The sequence below is a fragment of the Phalacrocorax carbo genome, chromosome 1, assembly GCF_963921805.1.
Source record: "Phalacrocorax carbo chromosome 1, bPhaCar2.1, whole genome shotgun sequence".
NCBI lineage: Eukaryota > Metazoa > Chordata > Aves > Suliformes > Phalacrocoracidae > Phalacrocorax > Phalacrocorax carbo.
The window spans coordinates 22,848,217-22,872,246 of record NC_087513.1 but is presented as its reverse complement, the minus strand read 5'-3'; the positions used below and the strand labels follow the sequence as shown (position 1 = coordinate 22,872,246).

Below are 24,030 nucleotides of genomic sequence, written 5' to 3'. Positions count from 1 at the left end.
TATATATGATTAGCATTCAAGCACTGTGTTTTAAATGGGACCCTAAAATCATCCTTCAAGTTTTAGAGGTGCAAGTCAAGTAGGAGGGACATTTTTATAACTCAAACTGCATCAGGTGGACCTATGGGAAATTCTCTTTCAAGACTTTGGGCAAGCCATTAAAGATGAGCAGAACTAGATGTGTGTACATTTAAAACGAAAGTGAAGAAAGTGCTTTTGTGAGTTAAAGGTCGAATGGGTCATTTGAGGGGGACTTTATTTTTGCTGACTAGTCGTGGGACGTTATATGTGGCCTATTGTATAAAGATCAAATTCAAGCAGATTTGTGGCTAGAAGCACCAGAACCAGGGTGGGTGATTTCACCAGAGCCAGTCCTTAAAGTTGGTATTAGCTAAGAAACCCAAGGTCTCAGACAACTTCTAGCCCTAGCGTGCTCCTGCTCTACCTGCCATTCTGTTCTCCTGCTCCTCTGCCAGTGTAAAAAAGATTGAAGACAAGGTCCCGTTTCCTTTATGAATATCCAGCGTCCTTTCCGTGCTCGTGCTTCTGTTGAACTTTCTTCAATTTTAGAAGTTCAGCTGATTGAAATGGTGAACAAAATCAGAAATGCATAAATCTTTATCAGTTTAAGTCCCACTCTGCCAGCTGCTTTCCCACCCCCTTCATCTCTATTCCTTGCATTGACTGTGCTTGTATCACACACAATGTGCCAGAACATGTTGCTGCTCCTCATTTTGTAAGAATTTTGGGTTTTAACTGGAACTTCAAAGAATGTAAATGCATTAGGCATCAAGTTCCCATTGAAGTGAATTATTAATTGGGTGCTTAACCTCCTCAGCTTATGTGAGGATTCCAGCTGTAGATTGTAAATACATTTTTGGCAATAAAAATAAATTTGCACAGTTTTAAGTAGTAGACAAAGTGTTGAAAGAGAGCCCATAGTTGTCCTGTTCCAATGTGTTGCTCATAAATGATTGCTGAAGTTTGCATTTTCAAACTCAGACAGGAGTGCGTTTTCCCTCTCTTTTGTTTCTCCATCCACCTGGAATGCTCTCTATTCAACTGCAAGAGACTTGAAGTCATCAATTTCTAAACTTCACAAATTGTGCATGTGTAAAAATACAGTCTTATTTTTCCTTCTCATCCTGTTCTTTGCAGTGCTTAATGGTTATATATTGCTTTGCACTTTGTTCACGTAAATCACTATCCATCCAAAGCTTTGGGACTTGTACAGATGGTGGCAGGTGAGCAAAATCCTAATGAATGCTTGATGGTCACTGCCAGCAGTAAAAGATGTGTATATATTTCTCTATTTCTCTTGCCCTACCTCTTTCTACGTCTGTTTTTTCTAGAGCAGTCACTAAAGGTTTTTTTTATGGCTTATTCCAAATATTCATGACCCCTGGGAAAATCTATTTAATAAGACTGAGTGGTGGGAGAACTTAATATGCTTTCAACTGTCAGGAACATCAACAAAGAAGTTAAACTCCATTTTCTAAGTCACTTGGTCTCTTGATGGGAAACATTCTGTGTGTTATACTGGGGGAGAGATAAGAGATGTCATTCTCTTTGCCATATTTGCTCTATCCTTATATAGTTACAGAATTAAATTGGTTATCTTTTGTACCCAAATGATGGTAGATTTGTCTTTGAATGCTGGGACTGGGAGCCTGAGTCCTGATCCCCAAGGCTGTGGGGAAAAAATGTTGGTATCTAAGAAACGTTGAAAATATTAACCATAACTCCTAGTGACCAAATCAGTGTCCCATCTCCCTTATGGCTTTATATTCAATTTATATATTCTTTATAGCTACAGTTCTAATAGAATAAATGAAGTTTTCATGCAGGTTTAATAGTAGAAATCAGCAGAATTGTAATTTGCGTATTTTAACCAGCGGAAACCCATTTAAGTCTAAATAATAAAATCTGTAGCTATGAAACAATTATAACATCTAATTCTTCCCTTCATGAAAATGCATTTGTTCATAAGAAGAGGAAAACTGATGACTATCCTCAGGTGCCAGATGTGACTGGTTCTGTCTATGTTCAGACCTGACTTTAAGGATAGACTCTGAAGGATGAGTTTACTACAAGCAATGTGAAGAACAGTTTTGGATCTTAAGTGAAGATTAGCCTTGAATTGCCAGCTTGGCATTCTCAAGCTTTCTGTTGCTGGTGTCACTTACCAGTAGTAAGTACTGAAGATCCCAGTTTATGATCCCAGATGAAAATTAATGGAAGTTATTGTTGGCTCCTAATTTGATCAACTCTATTTCTGTACATCTGACCTTGTGTATTTGAACAACCCATCTAGGCAGTTTGGTTGCTGCTAGTTCAACGCTACGGTCATGATTGTGAGATACACAGCATTGCGCGAATGTCTTCATTTTCTGTGTAGCTATCTTTAAAATATCACATGGCTCTTGATTAGATCCTTTCTAACCAGTTCAGAATCTGCACTCTTCTGATAACTAGCAACTTTCCTAATCAGCGTTGAGGTTGGGCAATACCTCTTTATGACGATCAAAATAGGTAAAACCAGAGAAACTTGGAGGGCAGGGGGATGATGATGGAATTGTTCGGTAAATTGAATGATCTATAATTTAATATTGTCACTGAACTATAACATAAAATTTTGTTTCAGTTTATTCGACAAATTAATTTATTCTGTCTTTGTTTTTTGATAAGCTACCTTGTCATGCCGTTTATGGGAACAGACTTGAGTAAGATAATGAAGCATGAAAAACTAACTGAAGACCGGATCCAGTTCCTGGTATATCAGATGTTAAAGGGCTTAAAGGTTTGCCACTTCTACTACTATTTTGCTTTCACATTCTTTTTTCCTAATAAACCATTATGGAGAGCTGTAAGTACTTACCATTTGATAGCAGGATAAAATTTATCTCACCTTGTATAGTAAAAGTAATAACATTCTGCATAGTAGTTGTTTTGTCATGATAGATGTTATCTGGCATTTTTTTGTATGATGGTTTTGTCTGTGGCTTTTTTCAAGTGAAAAGAAAAGATAGTCATTCAAGATCTCTGTAGTACATTGATCCAGGATGACCTTGGTTTCCTTACTTGAGTACACCAGAACATCTCTGCTGTGGTTTTTAGTTGCCTGCTTCCTCAGTAGTTGATTGTGGTGCTGCTTTGCCGCACCTCTTACTGTGGCTAGTTGGAGAGCATAGAGTGAGAATGAAACCACTGTTGATTTCAGAGGGAAGACTCCCCTTGAATTGAGCCCTCAGCTCTGTCATCAGCTTCAAATTTCTGTAATTTGAAAATTTTTCCATGGATTACCAATACTTGTCTGATGCACTGTTGGTAAGGCACTCTGCACCTAACCTGCTCTAAGTGTATCTTTCTGTGCTCTTCGAAGAGCATATATATATGTGTATGTGTGTTACATACGTATATATGTGATTGGGGTGTGCCTATATTTATACTATACCTATATGTATGGTACATGTATAGGTATGGTATATACATATAGGTATGATATATAGGTATCATACGTATCTATCAACTTATAGGTGTGGTATTTTGGGGTGAAAGTCTGACCCTGAGAGGGACTCTGGGCTGTGTGGACTCCTAGTGCTCACACTGGTTTTGGGAAGTGTTCAAGGACCACAGCAAGTGCTAGTTTCATCTCTGGGGTGTTAGAAGTCCAGTTCTGCAAAGTGCTAAAGTACATTGCTAAATTTAAATAGGTAAGTCATTGGGATTGTTTCTATATTGAAATACCTTTCTTCGCTAGGCATCTGAACGGTTTCTGTGAAATTGAAAAGTATGTGTCCTTTGCATAACATGCATGTAAAGTTAGAGAGGCTCAGAAGTCTCCAAGTCTGGGACAGCTTTGATAAAGAGGAAGGACTGTGGATTTTTAGTGACAAGTGTGAGTGGGAGGTGGCTGAGGGGAGCACAGGTAAATCACTTACAAGCCCAAACTAGTAGGCATCTAAGTTAAACAGGTGTGAAAGACGTCAGAAGGGTGTTCTATGAAAGAAAATAACTTTTTAATGCCTTTTAACAGACTCCCTGAGATTGGAAGAGACCTTTGGAGACTGTGTAGTCCAACCCCACTGCACAGAGCAGAGTAAAACTGAGCAGGCTGCTCAGGAGCTTGTGCAGCTGAGTTTTGAGTATCTCTAAGGATGGAGACTCCACAGCCTCTCTGGGCAACCTGTTCCAGGGTCCAATCTCCCTTACAGCAAAGTAAGTTTTTCTTACGTTTAAATGGAAATTCCTGTGTTTCAGGTTTTCCCCATTGCCTCTCGTCCTGTCAGTGGGCACTACTTAGAAGTATCTGGTTCTGTCTTTTTTACTGCCTCAATCAAGTATTTATGCACATTGATAGGATGCACTGTGAGCATTTTCCCAGCTAAACAATCCTGGCTGTCTCAGTTTCTCCTCATATCAGATGCTCCAGTCCCATAATCATCTTCATGGAGCTTCACTTGATTTGCTTCAGTGTCCCTCTTTAACTGGGAGGCCCAGCACTGGACATAGCACTCCAGGTGTGTCTCACCAGAGCGGAGAACAGGGGAAGGATCACCTCCCTCAAGTTGCTAGCAATCCTCTGCCTAAAGCAGGAGGCTTTTGGTCGTCTTTGCTGCAAGGGCCCATTGCTTACATTCAACTTGTCCATCAGGACCTCCAGGTCCTTTTCTGCTAAACAGGTCAACTCCCGTCCTGTATGTTACATGGGGTTATTCCTTCTCAGGTGCAGGATTTTGTTGAACTTTGGTGGGTTCCTGTCAACCTGTTTCTCCGGCCTGTGGAGATCTTGCTAAATGGCAGCGCAACCACCTGACGTCTGAACATTCCTCTCAGCTTTGTATCATTTGCTGAATTGCTGAGGGTGCACTCTGTCCCATCATCCAGGTCACTAATGGAGATGTTAAACAGGACTGGCCTCAGTACTGAACCTCAGGGGGACATGGCTAGTGATGGGCCTCCAGCTGGATTTCCTACCACCAATCACAACCCTGTGATCCAGGCAGTTCAGCCAACTGACTCAGTCAGCTTTGATCCAGGCAGTTCAGTCTACCTCACTGTCCATTAAGCTGATATTTGCTCTATCTATGAGGTTGTTATGGGAGAGTTTCAAAAGCCCTGCTAGAATCAAGGTAAACAACATCGCCTGCCTTCCCATCATCCATGAATCCAGTCATCTTATCATAGAAGGCTAACAGGTTAATCAGGCATGATTTTCCCCTTTGTAAATCCATGTTGACTACTGTCAGTCACCTTATTTTCCCTGTTAAGTTTGGAAATGGTTTCCAGAATTATTTGTTCATTACCATCCCAGGGAGTGAGGTGTGGCTGACCGGCCTTTAGTTCCTTAATCACACCACATTTGGAGTACTGTGTCCAGTTTTGAGCCCCCCAGTTTAAGAAGGACAGGGAACTGCTCAAGCAAGTCCAGCAGAGAGCTACCAAGATGATCAGGGGGCTGGAGCATCTCCCTTATGAGGAAAGGCTGAGAGACCTGGGTTTGTTCAGCCTGGAGAAGAGAAGACTGAGGGGGGATCACATCAATCCTTATAAATGGCTGAAGGGCGGGTGTCAGGATGATGGGACTGGACTCTTTTCAGTGTTGGCCAACAACAGGCCAAGGGGCAATGGGCACATGTTGGAACACAGGAAGTTCCAGCTAAACATGAGGAAAAACTTCTTTCCTGTGAGGGTGCCAGAGCAGTGGAAGAGGCTGCCCAGGGAGGCTGTAGAGTCTCCTTCCCCGGAGACATTCAAAACCCACCTGGTCATGTTCCTGTGCTCCCTGCTCTGGGTGTGCCTGCTGAAGCAGTGGGGTTGGACGTGATAATCTCCAGAGGTCCCTTCCAACCCCTACCATTCTGTAATTCTGTGATCATCATCTTTCTTGCCCTTTTTGAAGGCACAAACAATGTTTGCATTCTTCTTATCATAAGAAACATCTCCTGATCACCGTGACCTTTCACTTATTATTGAGTGGCCTCACAATGACTCTGGCCAACTTTCCTTAGCATTCATGGGCACATCCCATCAGGGTCTGGGACTTGTGTCTATCCAGTTTGTTTAAATACTAATCTGATCTTCCTCCACCAAGAATAAGTCGTCCTTGCTCCAGACTTTCCCAGTGGTCTTGGTGACCTATAATTTGGCAAATGTTACCAATAAAGATGGAGGGAAAGAAAGCATTGAGTACCTTAAAAGGGGCCTTTTCCATGCCCCTTGTCACCTGATGCTCTGCCCCAATCAGCAGTGGGCCTGCGTTTCCATGTTTTCTTTTTGCTCCTGATGTGCATGTATGTCCTGGTTTCAGCTGGGATAGAGTTAATTTTCTTTCTAGTTGCTGGTATAGTGCTGTGTTTTGGATTTAGGGTGAGAATAATGTTGATAACATGCTGATGTTAAGCAGCACTTTTACTAAGTCAAGGACTTTTCCAGCTCCCCATGCTCTTCCAAGTGCACAAGAGGCTGGGAGAGGAGGGGGCAGAGCCAAGACAGCTGACCCCAACTGGCCAAAAGGACATTCCATACCATATGATGTCATGCTCAGTATATAAACTAGGGGAAAAGCTGGCTGGGTGTCTGCCACTCGGGAACTGGCTGGGCATCAGTCAGCGTGTGGTGAGCAGTTGCACTGTGCATTATTTGTTTTGTGTATTCTTTTATCATATTATTATTTTCACTTTCTTTTCTGTCCTATTAAATTGTCTTTATCTTAACCCACAAGTTTTACCTTTTCCTTTTTTTTTTATTCTCTCCCCCATCCCACTTGGGGAGAGCAAGCAAACGGCTGGGTGTTTTTTAGCTGCCTGCCGGGTTAAACCACAACAACGTAGAAGCTCTTGTTACCCTTCATGTACCTCACCAGGTTCAGTACCAGGTAGGCTTTGCCTTTCCTAACTCCATCTCTGCACACTTGGATAGTGTCCCCACATTCCTGCTGGGTGACCTGACTCTGCTTCCACCTCATGTACACTACCTTTCTATGTTTCAGTTTGTCTAGGAACTCTTCATTCATCACGTAGGCCTCCTGTCACCTTTGCTCGATTTTGTCTTCTAGTGTCTGTTTTAGTAATGTGCCAGCATTTTACACTGTGAAAATATGAGAAGATTCATAAAAGGCTAGAAGAGACCAGTCAGATTTGTCTAGTTTTGAACTGTAGGAAAGCTTCATCTTGTAGCTCCTCCAGTAAGTCGCCACTTAGCTGGAGCATGGCTTCTGGGAAAGAATAATAAATTCAATTTAAAATTTTCTTATACTTGAAGAAAAAGTATAACCAGACTCCATCCTTAAGTTAGTTGTTGCGCTTCTTCATGATTCTTGGGGTTTTTTTTCAGAGAATAGCTATGACTATAAGCCCAGTTAATACGCCTGACCATTTAATCCACCACTCTTTCTCAGAAATAATGTTTATATTTGCAGATGACATCAAATTGGGCAGGAGTGTTGATCTGCTTAAGGGTAGGAAGGCTTTACAGAGGGACCTGGACAGGCCAATTGTATGAGGTTCAACAGGGCCAAGTGCTGGGTCCTGGTTGCAACAAGCCCATGCAGTGCTACAGGCCTGGGGAAGAGTGGCTGGAAAACTGCCTGGTGGAGAAGGACCTGGGGGTGTTGGTTGACAGCTGGCTGAACATGAGCCAGCAGTGTGCCCAGGTGGCCAAGAAGACCAACAGCATTGTGGCTTGTATCAGGAATAGTGTGGCCAGCAGGAGTAGGGCAGTGATCGTGCCCCTGTACCTGTGGTGCGGTCTCACCAGTGCTGAATACTGTGTTTGGCTTTGGGCCCCTCACTATAAGAAGGACATTGAGTTGCTGGAGCGTGTCTAGAGGAGGGCAACAAAGAGGGTTAAGGGTCTAGAGAGCAAGTCTTATGAAGAGCAGCTGAGGGAACTGGGGTTGTTTAGTCTGGAGAAGAGGAGGCTGAGGGGAGACCTTGTTGCTCTCTACCTGAAAGGGAGTTGTAGTGAGGTGGGTGTTGGTCTCTTCTCCCAAGTAACAAGTAATAGGATGAGAGGAAACAGCCTCAGGTTGTGCCAGGGGAGGTTTGGATTGGATATTAGGAAAAATTTCTTCACTGAAAGGGTTATCATGGATTGGAACAGGCTGCCCAGAGGGGTGGTGGAGTCTCCATCCCTGGAGGTATTTAAAAGACATGTAGATGTGGTGCTTAGGGACATGGTTTGGTGCAACTTAGCAGTGTTAGGTATGTGGTAGGATTCAATGGTCTTAAAGGTCTTTTCCAACCTAAATGATGCTATCTATGATTCTATTTATCTTTCTTTTATCTCTTGGATCTTATACTTCTGTGGACTGCAGAGCCAACAGCTATAGCAAAACAACATACCTCTGGATTTTACTGAGTCTCACAAAGATGATTCTAAACATATTAGCTGTCATATACTTTGTATGTTTTTCTTCCTCACCTTTCTGCTAAATACTGTTTATTATTGCTACTGGTTTTTTCCTCTATTTGGCTTTTTAAAAATGGCTTGTGATTATTAAAGTTCATGTCTTACGACACAAAAAGAAGATACTCTTTAAGCTGTCCATCTGCAGTCTATATTAATGTGATATGAAAATACTTCTCAGTCTAGATTGGTACTGCAATTCTTATATTAGTGTTGGTTTTTGGTTGTACACAACTGTTGATCATAAAAAGGCTATTACTTATTTATTATTCTTTTCTTTTGGTGACACAATTGCAAGAGAAGAAAAACTTTGACCTAGCTCTGCAGGCATCAGCCAGGCCCTCCTGCAGTGATGGCAGTTTAATTCCCTTGCTGCTCTGGAGATGCATGTTGCAATGAGGCCATGGAACGGCACTGTCTGGAATTGTATGTCATTCCTTGGCTGCCGCTTGCACAGTGCAATTTTGGTTTTATGGTCCTGTGCCTGTAACATACAACGTACGGGCATACTTTCCTCTGCACTCGTACAGAAATAAGTGGACTCAGTGTGCTGGAAGGTGTGTTGCGTAGGGATGTGCTTGTGCAGTGGAAATACAGAACTGGTTTTGATAGAGGAAGGTCTGGCACATCCATCAGGATGCTGATTCTTCCAGGTCTATATTTGCATTGCCAAACACTGTTAAAAATAAATTATGTAGCTGGACAGCATGCTGTTCCTGGACAAGAACATCAGGAAGAGCGTACCCAAGATTGCTTTGTCTCTCAATACTTACCAAATACAGAAGGGCAAGTAAATTGGTTTACTCCCATCACAAAGCTTAGCAAATATACTTTGTCGTTGAGTCCTGCATTGTCAATTTCTCTTTGACCCTACCTCGGATTTTGTGTTTTTCATTTAGTAGATTTTCACTTGCACGGCCTTTTACATATGTTAAGTAATGATCCTTTTTATTCTACAGTTGTGCATTTAAATGCTGTAATTCCCATTTTACAAATGCAGAAACTAAAGCTAGGTTTGGGGAAATTAACTTTATTTAAACTAGAGGGAACTCACCTCTGATCTGGGCTTTGAATGTGGAGTTATAATTTCACTTTGGTAGTTAGTTCCCTAATTACAAGCCATGTCCTAATATGTGTTTTCTCAAGGACCATATAGGTGGAGTGGTCTGTTTAGTTGCAGGTAGCTGTCTGGGAAACAGGTTTCCAGGAGAGGCATGCTATTCACCAGAGATTAAAAACATCATTTGGGCTAATTTTACAGGCAAGCAGTGTATGAATGGTAAAAAATTAACTTGAGTTGAGTGTAGCGGAAAGTTCATTCCAGTGAAATGGCTTAGAAACTTATTTTGGTCCTAGTGGCCTAGATTATCTCACAGAGGCCAACAGAGTAAAGTTTGTGGGTCCCAAAGGCTGACACTGAAGGTCTGTTGGATCAGTAAATGTGGAAGGCAAGCGGAGCAGCTCTCCGTGGTTGATATACATCTGAAGAAAACAGAGCAGGAATTAAAGAGGATGTGTTGGGTTTATGTGGCAAGGTTTGGTAGTGGGGGGCTGAAGGGGTGGCTTCTGTGAGAAGACACAAGGAGCTGCCCTCACATTGGACACAAACAGCTCCAGATGGCTCCAAGACAGACCCCCTGCTGGCAAAACCTGAGCCCATCAGCAAGGTTCATGGCACCTCTGTGGTAACAGATTAAAGGAGGGGTAAAAAATGCTGCACAGCAGCCAGGAGGGAAGAGCGTGAATATGTGAGAGAAACAACCCTGCAGACACCAAGGTCAGTGAAGAAGGAGGGGGAGGAGGTGCTCCAGCCACCGGAGCAGAGATTCCCCTGTAGCCTGTGGTAAAGAACACGGTGAGGCAGGCTGTCCCCTGCAGCCCATGGAGGTTAATGGTGGAGCAGATACCCACCTGCAGCCAGGGAGGACCCCACACTGAGCAGGTGGATGTGCCTGTGACCCTGTGGAGAGCCCATGCTGGAGCAGGCTCCTGGCAGGTTTTGTGGCAAGACCTGTGGTCCACAGGGGACCCACACTGGAGCAGTCTGCTTCTGAAGGACTGCACCCCATGGAAGGGACCCGTGCTGGAACAGTTCATGAAGGACAGTCTCCTGTGGGAGATATCCCACACTGGAGCAGGGGAAGAGTGTGAGGAGGAAAGAGCAGCAGAGACAATGCGTAATGAACTGACCACAGTCCCCTTTCCCCACCCCTCCGCACTGCTCAGTGGGAGGGGGTAGAAGAGTCTGGATTGAAGTTGAGCCTGGGGGGAAGGTGGTTTTAGTTTTGTTTTTTTTGTTTCTAACTGTCCTATTCTGTTATTAATTGGCAATAAATTAAATTAATCTTCCCCTAAGCAAGTCTGTTTTGCCCATGATGGTAATTGGTGAGTGATTTCCCTGTCCTCGTCTCAACCCACGAGTTTTTCCATTGTATTTTCTTCTCCCCTGTCCTGCTGAGGAGAGGGAGTGAGAGCGCAGCTTGGTGGGCACGTGATGGCCAGCCAAGGTCAACCCACCACAGAGGAAAAGAGCAGGAAGTTACTGACATAAGCTGCTATTCCCAGGATTTTGGAGAAACGAGAGCAGTTCTCATTCCAGTTACAAGGCCACCAGCAGGGATGCTGACATAGTCTTAGTAAATTGGTATCTCTGGTCTCTAACTGTGTAAGATTTTCTATAAAAAGTGGTTCACCTGAATATTTTGTCTCTTCCCCTGTGTTTTTGAAGAGCACAACTGTACTTACTTCAAAATTACCAGCAGGAAATAAGACACTATTCAGCAACTAGGCTCTGATGTTTTGTCATTTCCTATTGCGCGGCTAATGTTTGAGAACAGTCTTTACTGTATCTGTTCCATTAAATTTTGGATTCTTCTTGAACCAATGAATCCAGCTGCAATAATACACCTAGTTGGAAATATCTTTAAGGAATAGGAGTGGCCCAGTGCTTCAGGGACATTCGTGCAGCACTGTCCTGCTAGGAAGTGGGTTAAGCTGACAGCAGTATTGCTAGCACGTAGAGAAAAAAGAAAATGGGTCAGTAATTTGTTTCTTCTTTTACAGATATCAGTAAGTTAGCTGTTTAAGAAAGGGTTTGCCAAGTTTTGCATGCAAATCTTTTGCTTTTTAAGGTCTACTATATCTGGATTAAAGACAGCCCATCTGTGTTTACTTAGATTGATTTTATTTTGGCAGGGTGGGGGGAAGAAGGCATACATCTAGCCAGTGCTCAGCTGAGGCATTATAAGGGAAAAATACTTGCAGCACCTGGGAAGGAGGAATATGCCACACTGTAGATCTGTGTTGTAAAAGTCTTTCAACTTCCCAAGCTTAGCCTTTAATTTTTATAATGCTTTTTTTCTTTTTTTTTTTTTTTTAATACCTTTTAACTTTGATCGGCTCTGTTTAGGGTCTTTTTTTTGGTGTTAAAAAATGTTACCTGCAATATGTGTTTGCCCTTTGTGTAAAGTAAGTACATAAGCACTTTATGGTATCTGTATGTATGTCTGTTCAAAGGCAAGAAGCTGTTCATCATTTTTGTCACATTGCATACTTCTATTGTAACAGCCTGTTTACATGTGATAATTACATGCATGTAGAAAAAACCTCTGCGTGAGTGATGTATCATGAAGGGATAAGGGAGATTTTTGCTAAGCCCCCGAGTCAGTTCCTTGCAGGGTTCGTTTCTATGTTCTACCTGTAGACTGGTTCTGGATTAGATGTATACCAAAACTCTCAATAGGCTTGTTTTTAAGACTATCTGTAAATTGAAATCAATATAAAGTTCATACAGAGTTTTGGAAGATTTGACTTTGCACTGTATGTCTATACAGTCCTTGTTTGTCAGTTAGTTTCTGTTCTTGCTGGTTTACTATCTTCTTTCTACAGGGAATGAAATATTCCTTTCCTTTCTTGGGTGACCCTTGTAATTTATCAGAATTTAACTTCATCTGAGGTAGATAAGAACAATGTGATTTGACACTGCTTAAAAACAATGATGTGTCTCTCCTTTGTCTGTTTCCTAGTTGGGCCTTTGTCTGGCATTAAATTTTATTTAAGTATGAGCTTCCAACTTGGAAAGGCTTTCATAATTTTTGTGTTTGACAGAAAAGCTGTGCATTGTCAAAGAGTGCAGAAGGCAAGCTGAATATAAATGTCTTTATGTAGGTGGGAAGGGGCTGGAGCTTCCAGCACTTTCAGTCTTGGGTCCCTCTTCTGCAGGAGTGCCAGTTGGATTCTTGTTCATAGAGGTCTGGGGAGGTGGGTGGCGGTCCTGTTTCTTTATTTGTACAGTGTTTGAGAATGGGTGGATAACTCTTGGGCCATACAAACACCTGTTCAAGCAAGTGAAAGGTCCTGCACCTGGGGAGGAGCAACCCCATGCACCAGTACAGGCTGGGGGCTGAACTGCTGGAAAGCGGCTCTGTTGAGAAGGACCTGGGAGTGCTGGTGGACAACAAGCTGACCATGAGCCAGCAATGTGCCCTTGTGGCTAAGGCGGCCAATGGTATCCCGGGGTGCATTAAAAGGAGTGTGGCCAGCAAATTGAGAGAGGTTATCCTCCCCCTCTATTCTGCCCTGGTGAGACCACATTTGGAGTACTGTGTCCTGTTTTGGGCCCCCCAGTTTAAGAAGGACAGGGAACTGCTTGAGCAAGTCCAGTGGAGAGCTACCAAGATGATCAGGGGGCTGGAGCATCTCCCCTATGAGGAAAGGCTGAGAGACCTGGGTTTGTTCAGCCTGGAGAAGAGAAGACTGAGGGGGGATCACATCAATCCTTATAAATGGCTGAAGGGTGGGTGTCAGGATGATGGGACTGGACTCTTTTCAGTGTTGGCCAACAACAGGACAAGGGGCAATGGGCACATGTTGGAACACAGGAAGTTCCAGCTAAACATGAGGAAAAACTTCTTTCCTGTGAGGGTGCCAGAGCAGTGGAAGAGGCTGCCCAGGGAGGCTGCGGGGTCTCCTTCCCTGGAGACATTCAGAACCCACCTGGACACATTCCTGTGCCTCCTGCTCTATGTGTGCCTGAGGGGGGTTGGATGAGATGATCTCCAGAGGTCCCTTCCAACCCCTACGATTCTGTGATTCTGTGATTCTTTTGCCATACTCATGGTAATATTTACCTGCTCTAGTTCTCTCCTTCTGTTATCTCTATTTAGTGTCTTTGGTTCGTGTTTATGTTGTTCTTTCTGCTTCCCTGCTTTCCCCTTCCCCCTCTCACCCATTTCCTCTTCATTTTTTCCTTCCCTGCCAATTCACTCATTTTCATTTTGTGTGCTGCCTAGAATACTTTCTCCTGAGTCTTTTCTAATTCCCTTTTGATTAGCTTTTTATTTTGTGTAGTGATTGCATACACAGATAAGAATGCTTAAAATTTAGACAACTGTTGGATAGCTTCCTAGCACAATCTGAAGCTTGCATTCAAGCATTTATGCATGCTACCAAAAATTGTCTTTAGGATAATGCACAGAGCTCCTGTGCTCCAAGGCACTTTGCTCACATTAACTGGGTCCTTGAATAAAATATTGTTCAGGTGAAGTGGTAATAACATTGTGAAGGATATGTCTGCTCTGGTCTGGATGTTTTTGCCATGTTAAGAGTGAAAAATCTGTCAATAAATGGATAACTTAATGAGGAGAATCAGTAAGAACAGGCTCCCATTTCAGAAGGTTACTGAAGTGAAATGGAAAACTCTCTGAACGAAGACTGGCCTAGTTCCAGTGCTGCTACCCGCCAGGAGATAATGAAATGCAGTTAAAAAAATACTGCTATTGTTAAAGAAACACTGCAGCACAGCACCAGTATTTCGGCTTACAGAAAGGCTGATGTGTACATTAGCACGAGAAATAAGTACTATTTCATGTAATCTCAGTAGTGTTGTATTAAGAGGAATGATGAGAAAATATAGGAGTTCTCTCCAAAGTGTTAACATGATTTTGGTGGTGTGAACACTCATAAAACCTTCAGTGGGATGAGAACGACAGCAAAACCATGCTCTTCCCCCCAGACAGGTGAGATTTACTTTAACTAAAACTCCAAAAGGTGCAGTCCTTTTAATTCATGTTTCTACCTGCCACATTCTTAGGTGCAGAAATTCCTGGATCTGTTGGTTTTTTCCTTACTGAATACAGTCATGCCAGCAAAAATAGCCTATAGAATATTTTAAACATCAGCTCTGGAAAATCAAGAGGCTTCAGTAAGAAGACACTGAAATAATTTAGAATGCAAGTAGTCATTGTGATATACTTGATCAAGATGGCTGTTGGCAGAAGTCATCAGCTTTTTTCTCATTTGTTGGGAGTCTAAGTCTAAAATAAAAAGGTATCCTCTCTGGTCTGTGTACAAATGACAAACAACTTCTTTTTGCATCTGGTTCCTCCATCGTGATCCACTTCATGCACATCCATGAGAGAAACAGTGTTTTGTAGTTTGTTCTTTGCTGTAGTGGTTTTATAGCCTACGTTCTGGGGAACAGCCCTGCACCCTCAGCCACTTGTGTCTGCCCCAGGAAATCCTGTGAAGTGCTTTGGCAGCTCCTATGGGTGATGTTAACCCTTGCCTCATCTGCAAGTAACATGCAACAGGAACTGGGAACTGGTCTACCGCAAATGCCGAGTCCTGCATGGACTCTGGCACGGCAGTTAGCAGCATGCCCATGCTGCATTAAAGCCCTACCATGATCTGAGCTGGACTGGTGAAGTTGTAGCCATGGGGTTAAGGGAAGTGATTTCTTTTCTCTCTTTTCAGAACCTATGGGACCACATCTGGAGCACTGTGTCAGGTGTAATACAGGAAAAAAGTAAATGTCAGAGATCTTATTTTTGTTCAGTCACTGCTTTAGAAATTTGGTGCCTTAAATCCGGGTCCTGTGATACTCAGATTGTATAGGTTTTGTTTAAGTTCAGAAACCTAAGTATGAAATGCACGTTGGATGTAGTTGGCTTTGAAGTAGTTGGCTTTGATCTGTAGCTTTGCTTTCTTTACTCTGGTCCCCTCATCAAGTGGACTGTGAGGATCCCTTTGCAGAGGGATTGTTGTATTTACAAGGCTAATTGCTTGTCTTCATGGCTGCTGGGGAGGAAGGCAGCAGATACTGGGGCTATGGCTGGTTGGCAGTTACCCTGCAAAAAGTTCAGTGCTCAGTGCACCGCCCTGAGACCACCCTGAGTGTCCCTGGTTGGTCCTTCCTGGCTCTGACTGCTGTTTTCCAGTAACTCTTTTCCCAGTTATCACCCCATTCTTCAGGGTGGAATAAAATGAAAACTCTCTATGTGAAGCTGGTGGGGTTCGCCTCTCATCCATCTTTTCTGGGGACTTCTTAAAAAGCCTTTATTGTTCTTGTGTTGCTTAGCATCAGTAGTATGAGCTGCCATCAGTAGTATGGTCTGTGGGGTTTTCAGATCAGTTCCCCACACCTGATGTGAACAGCAGTAGCACATCCCAGGCCACTCTTGGAAAGCATGTTCAGTTCAGGACAACTTTCTGCATTTGAGTCCCTGCAAAAGAGATGCCTACATATGAACTAATTGCTAGAGGCTCCCTTTGTTGTCTGTGACAAAAATAGTCTCTTCTAGGACATCATTCAGCTGGTGAGAGGAACTGCGACCTCTGCAGGGAGCGTTTGGTGACAGATATCTGTGTTTGGTCAGGTGTCTTCCCAAAAGAGCTAGTCCTAGGTGTCCAGTTTGTTGTTTTGACTTTTGAGAGTCCTTAAACAGGTCAGTGGAAGGGTGACAAAAATGTTTGGGTAAAAGAGAGTGTCTTGTAACATGACTTCTCAATGTTTCATTGAGGAAGAATTGAGGTGTGTAGCAAGGCTTCTCAGCTAAGACCTTGACTGGCCTTCGTCCTGGTCATAAATGATTTCTAAAAACTCAGTACTGCTGGAGCATACGAATCTAAACGGTGATAGCACCTGGAAGATGCCTGTTGCCAGAGACCATTTCTGATGTATAAAATAGCAGGATTTATTCTGATACATATATATCTATATAGCAATGCCAAAAATTAACTGGAAACAGGATTTTATGTATGGAAAGAGTTAGAAAAAAACGTGTGATCTGTTGCAGTACTCAAACTGATTTATTGGTTTCTCATTACTGAGGGAGGGGAAGGGCAAAATGCTAGTTTAATTATCTGAACATTATAAACATAGCTAAAAAGATCCTCTGTGCAATAAACAAGCATTTTCTGATTTCAGATTACTTTAGCACCATGAAAAAAGTACTTTCTCCCCTGTCCCAGGCAACTTCTTAAAGTCAGGATCTCATTAACTAAAAAATACTTTCTCTTTTTACAGTATATTCACTCATCAGGCATAATTCACAGGGTAAGTGGAAACGATAGAAAAGATGTTTATATTCTGATAATGTGAGTGGTGTTTGTGTATAAGTATGCTCATGAATATGCCTCAACTTCTGTTTATAGTGTCTCTATTCATGGTGTTTGATGATGCCTTTGGTTTCTTGCTCAGTAGGAACAAAAGGTGGTATGGCTGCATCAGTGTAAGCTGGGCACTAAAGCTGCACTGAATGCAGCTTGGATTTGGATTTCTTAAATTACTTTGTGAAGTTGAGTTGTAAATTGCCACAAGAGAAAATAGTGTTTAAACTGAGATGGATAAGAGGTTTTTTCTAGCTTTTTTTTAAATTCAGATAAAACTTTTAAAAAACAATATTTAAATGTTGTTAAAGCATCATGTTAATGTTGAAAGTTGAGGGCAGGGGGAATGAAAACACAGAGACTGAAAAGATAGTCCAAAATTTTAGAGCCTTGGAAACCTCAATTTTTTCTGAGAGGAATTAAGCATCTGATTTTTTTTAATCCCTGCTGTGTCTAAAGTCCACTTAAAATCACTTTTGCACTGTGAAGAAGGAGTTTTGAATGATGCCTTCATGGAACCAAGCAGCGTAACTTCCCCCAAAACTGCATCAGAACAGTAGAAACTCACCGTTTATAATAAAATATAAGGAGTACCACAGAAAGTGCACATTGTGTAGTAGCTTTAAGCTGGATGTGGAAACTACGCAAACTGCCAAAATAATGTAATAAATTGATATTTTTATTTCTGCAACTGCTGTGATCCTGGTCTAAATTTATACTTGCTCAGACTTTTTCTAAGCTCCCTCTTGATGGCTCTGGAGTGTCTGAGTTTCATTACAGTTTTTTGCACCTATTTATTTCTCTCCAAGGCCCCTCTGATCTTAAAATATATTTGTATAAAACAGCTGGATGCCTGTTAAAAAGTTCAGGGAGAAGATTCCTCTAAATGTCTTGTGCTAAAGTGACAAACAAAGGTTTGCAAAAACTGAAGGAAATCTGATTTTTTTCTTTCTCTCTATAACTGTGTACATCTAAGAGTCACTGACATTGCAAAATCTTCTTAGTCATCGCCAGTACTCTTCCATTTGCTGCTAAACTTCAAAATACAAATGTCAAAGATCATTGGAAGTCTCTACAGGATCTAAAGAGGCTGAAAGGAAATTTTTTTTCACATTGCAGTCTCCATTCAACTGACTTTGTTAGGAAATTGATTTTCTAACAGAAGAGACAATAGGCTTTTATGTAAAATCTGGTTTGATTCCTTCCATACTGCTTCTAGATCTATCAGGGTATGGAACCTTTTTAAAGTATATTTTGATATGCAATGTGTGCAGTCCAGAAATATATACGTGAATCCTTAGCTTTGTGGTGTTAGTATTAAATGCAAAAAATTCATGTTCAAACCCCACTCACAGTAAGATGAGTGAGCTCCTTCACTGGCAAGTACTTTCCTGACTTCTAGCAGAAAAAAAAAGTTGATTTGTCTGGAGGGAAACCATACTGGAAAAAAGCCAAATATGTTCAAGTCTCTGTCTTTGTTTCTGTTATTTGTTATATTTAATTTTCTAATTTAGATTTATGACATCGTTTTACCTGTTGCTGTTCAAAGTAGTTGTATGAAAACCATTAAACCTAAATGAAAGAAAGAAAGAAAGTGCTTTATTGTGCTTGCTGTAAAATAAATAACTAACATCCATTTCAAATCTGATTACAGGATCTAAAGCCTGGAAACTTGGCAGTAAACGAAGACTGTGAATTGAAGGTAGGATATATTTATTTGAAAACACAATTAGATGTATTAGAAATACTCTACAGAAGACAACAGGTGTGACAGATGTAGACATGCTGCCTGGTTTCAGTGAGGGGCCAGGCTTTCAGCCCACAGGTTCTGAGGAGTCGTGGAGAAATAGGGGAACGCTGGAAAATGGAAAGGAGGAGGATCAGCTGGGCAGCAGTAACAATATTGAAAAAAATTGCAAGAGACTTCTCCTTGTAAGTATTTTCCCATTTGTCTGACTTCAGGTGCCACAAGAATAATTAAATATTTATGAAATAAAGCCCTGAATAGTGAGAATCAAATCACCTTCTATTTGTATGTCCTCGACTGACGTAAATGTGCGTTTCATACGAATGGCAGAGGCGATGATCAATTTCTGAGATCATTCTAGAGCCAAGCACAAGACATGGATGCACTTGAAGCTAGAAGTGTTGCCCAGGATGTCCCAGCTGAAGGCATCCAGGCCAGATAGGACTTTTTGGGAAGCTGGTACCCGGTGTTAACAGGGGAGAAATGAGGGTTGACCCCAAGATGTAGGGGAGGATTTCTGGTGAGGAAGTCAGTGCCACAGGTTACTGTATTCATGGCATCGTCGGAGTGGTTGGCGACTTTGGTCCCTCCAGCTGGGTGAAGGGCAGTGTAAGAACTGAAACTGCTTCTGTGGGTTTGGCATTGACAGAGCAGTCCACGCCACAGCTGTGCGTGCACGCCAAGCACATGTGCGTGGTGGCAGTAGTCAGCCTTTTCCTGTGTGATATCTATGTTGCAATGAACACTGGTATATTTTTATGCAGTCACTCACTAAAAATACTTTTCAGGAAAAAAACATGTCATGGTTAGTCAGATAAGAGCTGTAATGGAGAACTGTTTTTATGATAAGTTGCAGCTAATCACTTCAGAGGAGCACGAGAGGAATCACATACTGCTCACCACGATCAGGAACATTTTATTTCTTTGAAAGTGATTCCTTCTGCACTAACTAGCAGTAATATCAATGCATGTAGACTACAGTGTATTTCATAGCAGGAATATATCAGTTCTGCTTGATTTTTGCTCTTAATTTAAGTAGTGAGGAAAAAAAATCATTAAAGGGAGACAGTTCCTAATTCAGCCTCCTGTAGTTCAACTATTAGCTGTTTCTATTGTTACCTGCAAGACACTTGCACTTTACGGCATTTCTTGTATGACCTGATTGCTGCTTCTCTGGAGTGGGGCAAGTATTGGCACACACCGTGACTCTCTTTGTCCTACCCATCGGGGCTTCTGTTGGAGGATGAACAGGAGGACAGTGCACACCCACACCTCTTCCCAGTATGGAAGCTGGGCTTTGCTGGCATGCACTCTTGGAGATCAGGGCAGTAGCACCCACTGTGGGGAAAGTATCTGTCCTGAGGTGTAGATGTTGCCACTTCCTTGGAAATGCTCTCAGAAGAGTCCATCTTATTTTGCACATTTGTCACCTCAAGCCTCCTTCTAAATCATTGAACTGAAATACTGAATCTGACCAGTTCTGATAGCAGTTTCTTATGGGTACTGGGAATCTTCCAAAGCCTGTTGGAGTGGATAATATTTGTACTTCAGAAATAATTATGCAGCGTGCCCAGACCTAGAAAAAATGCACCTATTTAACTGTGCAGAATGAATTTGTTATAAAAAAGCCAATTATTTATTATGAAGTAGAATTATGTAGTACTCAACACTACTTATTTTAGGAATATAGTTTATTCTCTTCAGTGTAGACATAGTAGCCCCAGACTGCTTCCAGTCCCCAGTTTATCCAATTAATGTCTTTTAATAGATCATTGTTAATTTTTAGAATTGTTTTTGTCACCTATCTTCTCTAGCAATCTGAAAGACTAGGTTCTTCAGTTAATTACAAAATCAAGCGTGGCTTTTATCCTGTGCTTGAATCATGACTGGTCTATACATCTTCACAAAACAGCAGTAAATTTGAAGGGGGGCTTTTGTGTCCTGATATGTAAGTACGTTTAGACCTTGTGGCCAAGGTTTCCTCCCTAAAAGAGACATAAGTCTTTATGGGAGTAGTTCTGTTATGTGAGAATTTAATCTTTGAATAAATTTTAAAAGTCTAACTTTACAAGCTGGGAAATACAGAAGAAGATCAAAGATTGTAAAGCACTCAAATAAAATAAAAGTTGCTGCAACACTGCAAAAGTGTTTTTTAGTATATAATATACAAATTATATATTTGCATGTAGCCATTGTAATACAATTTTTTCCTCTTTGGAGACTGACCGGAATGTTCAGGGTTCTGTCATTTCAGAACTTCCCTGTCTAACACAAAAAGCCGTTGTCTCCTCCTGGCTTGTAGGTGGACAAATGGTGAGTGGGTCCCAGGGTGATGGGGAAAAAACAAGAATCTAGAAAAAGCAGTTGTACATGTTTCTCTTCTCCCCCCTCCCCTGCCCCTGAGCTGTGCAATTACGTTTTGAGATGCAGTCCAGGTCTAAGACATTCTTCCACGATACGATCACTGTATCTGCACAGTATCTCCTTATTTAATACAACTTATTTTTCTGTTACCTTGGACATTTTTAACCTTTTAGATAAACTGAGGGAAATAATTCTGTATCAGAACACAATTTTGTGAAATGACAAGGAGAAAGTATAGCATTAAGCCTTAGGTTTTGTTTCTTAATTCTTGGAGTGAAATTATGCTGTCCCTGGTTGTACGATAAGCTCTGATATATGCAGAAGAAAAGTGCAAATTTGCCATTAGAAAGTACTGGTTGTCGAAAGGCAACTCTGGTCTATAAACAGAAAGCAAACTATAATATGTTGAGAAGTGTGCATAAAAAATACCAAGGCAGGATTTAACTGACATCTCTTTTACACTGAAGGAGTTGAACTGACTTCCCCTGTGTGCATGTATTCGGATGCAGTGGGCAGGATGTGACCCCGCTCTGAGGCTGAGCTTTCAACGTCAGTTTATGCGGGAACAGGACCATGCCGCCAGGGACAGTCCAACCCTTTTCCCCATGTCAGTGCACTCAGCAGCTTCCCTTGCATCAGCTCCAGCGGTGATGAGGCTGTAGGCAAGTTGTAATAGTTCCTTGAACTGGTAATTCATTAATAAGCAATCAGTTTTCTTTTTCATAATGAGCTTTCTGGCTCCCTCGTCTGATGCCCTCAACTGCTACACAGGAATCAGAAAAGTGACAGTGAAGGGGAAGTCACTGCCCTTTCTGCAGTCTTGAATTTACAAGTTATTTTTGTTATGGTTATTGAAGCAAGTTAGGAAAATTAAGTCTGCTGAGTAGAAAGGGAGCTTATCCTTGAGGAGCTGAGGGGAATTTGCTCTCTCTTTCATAATTCCTGCATTATAAAAAGGATTTTCAAACTTGCTCTGAAAATTGCTTTGGAAGTTCCAGCTGAAAAGGTGAAGATTTGAGTATGAGAATAATAGTTTCATGTGAAGATTATTCTTGAAGGGTGCCATGTTAATATTAAGTACTAACAGGACACACTTGTTCCTGAGCCTAATGAATATGTAAATTAAAAGAAATCCTCATGTTAATACATAATGCACAAAAATTCTCACTGTCATTTTCTGCTTTTATGAAAATACAAACCCAAATTATATTTTAGCTGTCTCCAAGTGTTACAAGCCTTAGTATGAAAAAGGCCTAAAAAGCTGTGACAGAATAGATGGTGCCACATATAGCATTTGACCTATTATGTAAAACTTCCTTTTCTTCTTCCACCCCCCTCCCCATGTTACTGGGAAGACATAATGTGCATTGTTGTGCTAGTTTTGGCTGGAATGTGTTGAAAGCTATATATAAAACTGTATTTTTTTATTGCAATATTTTGATTCCTGTAAATCTGCAGTAGCCAAAGTTCTGAGGGGCAATTTTGGCCATAATCAATTGTATTTTATTTGTAAGAATAAAAATCTCTCCGCTGGCATCCTATTCCTATTTTTAAATTGGTAGGTAATCAGCAGTTATGGGGGAGATGTACAAATGATCTTTCAAGTATGGCAATAAAGATAAGCTATTACATTTTATGCTCCTGATCTGTGAATGAAAATACAATTTTCCTTTCTGCTAGTTCCAGGGAATGATGAAACCATCCTGAAATATTTTTAAATATTTAATTACAGAGAGAATCACTTTTGGTATATTAATGCACAGATGCTCCTAGTAAAAATGTCTGCCCTGTCAATATATATGAAGCCTGATACACATGGAAACTAGTGGCTGTTCATGCAAAGCTACATATTCAAGAATCCGTGGATGATGATGATTTATCTTGAATAGACTTTGCTTACCCAAGACCCCTGCTTCTTGTTAGAAGCATGAACTTCCTGAAAAACTATGAACTGACTGTCATTCCAGGAATGTTCCTCACTGTTGGACGCAACTTTTGGTACCACCTTTTGAAGGTCCATACAGGTGGGCCTTTACATTAGCCACTTTTGTAGAAGTTGATAAAAGGCAGTAACATTCATTTTCAATCTTGCTGCTGTACATCTTGCTGTACCTGGAGATAAATACCTGAGTCTTGGAAATAAGATGAATTGTGCATAATCCTTTAAAAAAAAACAAAAAACGCATTGACCATGTGTTTCTTATAGAGGGTTGTTCTATAATTGATGCAGTAGGTTGGGGAAAACTCAGTGGGGCTGAATAATTGTAATTCCCTACTCTTGCATATTTTCAGTGTGACCTAAAGGAAGGTTTCTGTGGTATGAAAACTCAAAACAAAGATAATGATTCCTCCTTACTTCAGAACATTATTGGAACGTGCTCTTGAATAGCTGTGCCACCTGGGATATGAGAGCAATAAATACCATCTAAGATAGGTGCTGTTCTTTTAGCCCTAACAAGCTACAATAGTCATTCCATGGCCTGGGAATTTTTTGTATTGAATGGGACCCATATCTTCCTAATTAATAACTGAAGAATTTATTCTTTTCTTTACTGGTTTTACAGCTTTTAGTGTTGCTATAGAAATATCTAACATGGGGGAAAAAATTGTGCAGCTCCTTGCTACTTCTGTCTTGATTTTTTCAAATGAGAACAAGACACTTCAAAGAGAAAAAAGATGCAAAATTAAGCAGATCTCTGCAGAATGCTCCAATTCTTTTATTTTCCGCATCTGTAAAGTCTGTATAAAATAGATTACTGGCTGTCTGATCAGGATGTTCTTTGTGCTTCCACCACAGATTCTGGATTTTGGATTGGCAAGGCATACAGACAGTGAGATGACCGGTTACGTGGTTACAAGGTGGTACAGAGCCCCAGAGGTCATACTTAACTGGATGCATTATACGCAAACAGGTCAGCATCTCTTCCGAAAAGTCTTAGAGCTGAAGCATTCACTGAATCAGGCAGTATATAAGCAGGTCTTTGTTCCCAAAATGAATGAGAAATTGGAGGTGAAAATGACAATATAATTATGCAAAACTTCCCTGTAGATAAATTGCAGGTAATCGCTTGGTGATTGTGAGTTTGGGGGGCTTTTTTGTGTATTTATTGAGAGCAACAGAA

The 24,030-nt window shown here is 41.4% G+C and overlaps 1 protein-coding gene across 3 annotated transcripts in view; it reads left to right on the top strand.

Annotated features, from left to right (window-relative positions):
* Nucleotides 1–24,030, top strand: part of MAPK12 (mitogen-activated protein kinase 12) — a 45,862-nt gene that overhangs the window by 15,452 nt on the left and 6,380 nt on the right. For 2 of the 3 annotated variants that reach the window (XM_064445996.1, XM_064446012.1), the window contains exons 4-7: nt 2,689–2,800; nt 16,715–16,744; nt 18,452–18,499; nt 23,706–23,820. In XM_064445996.1, the coding sequence (XP_064302066.1) occupies nt 2,689–2,800; nt 16,715–16,744; nt 18,452–18,499; nt 23,706–23,820 (305 nt within the window). The remainder of the gene's footprint in view (nt 1–2,688; nt 2,801–16,714; nt 16,745–18,451; nt 18,500–23,705; nt 23,821–24,030) is intronic. The other variant, XM_064446003.1, reaches the window with a different exon arrangement.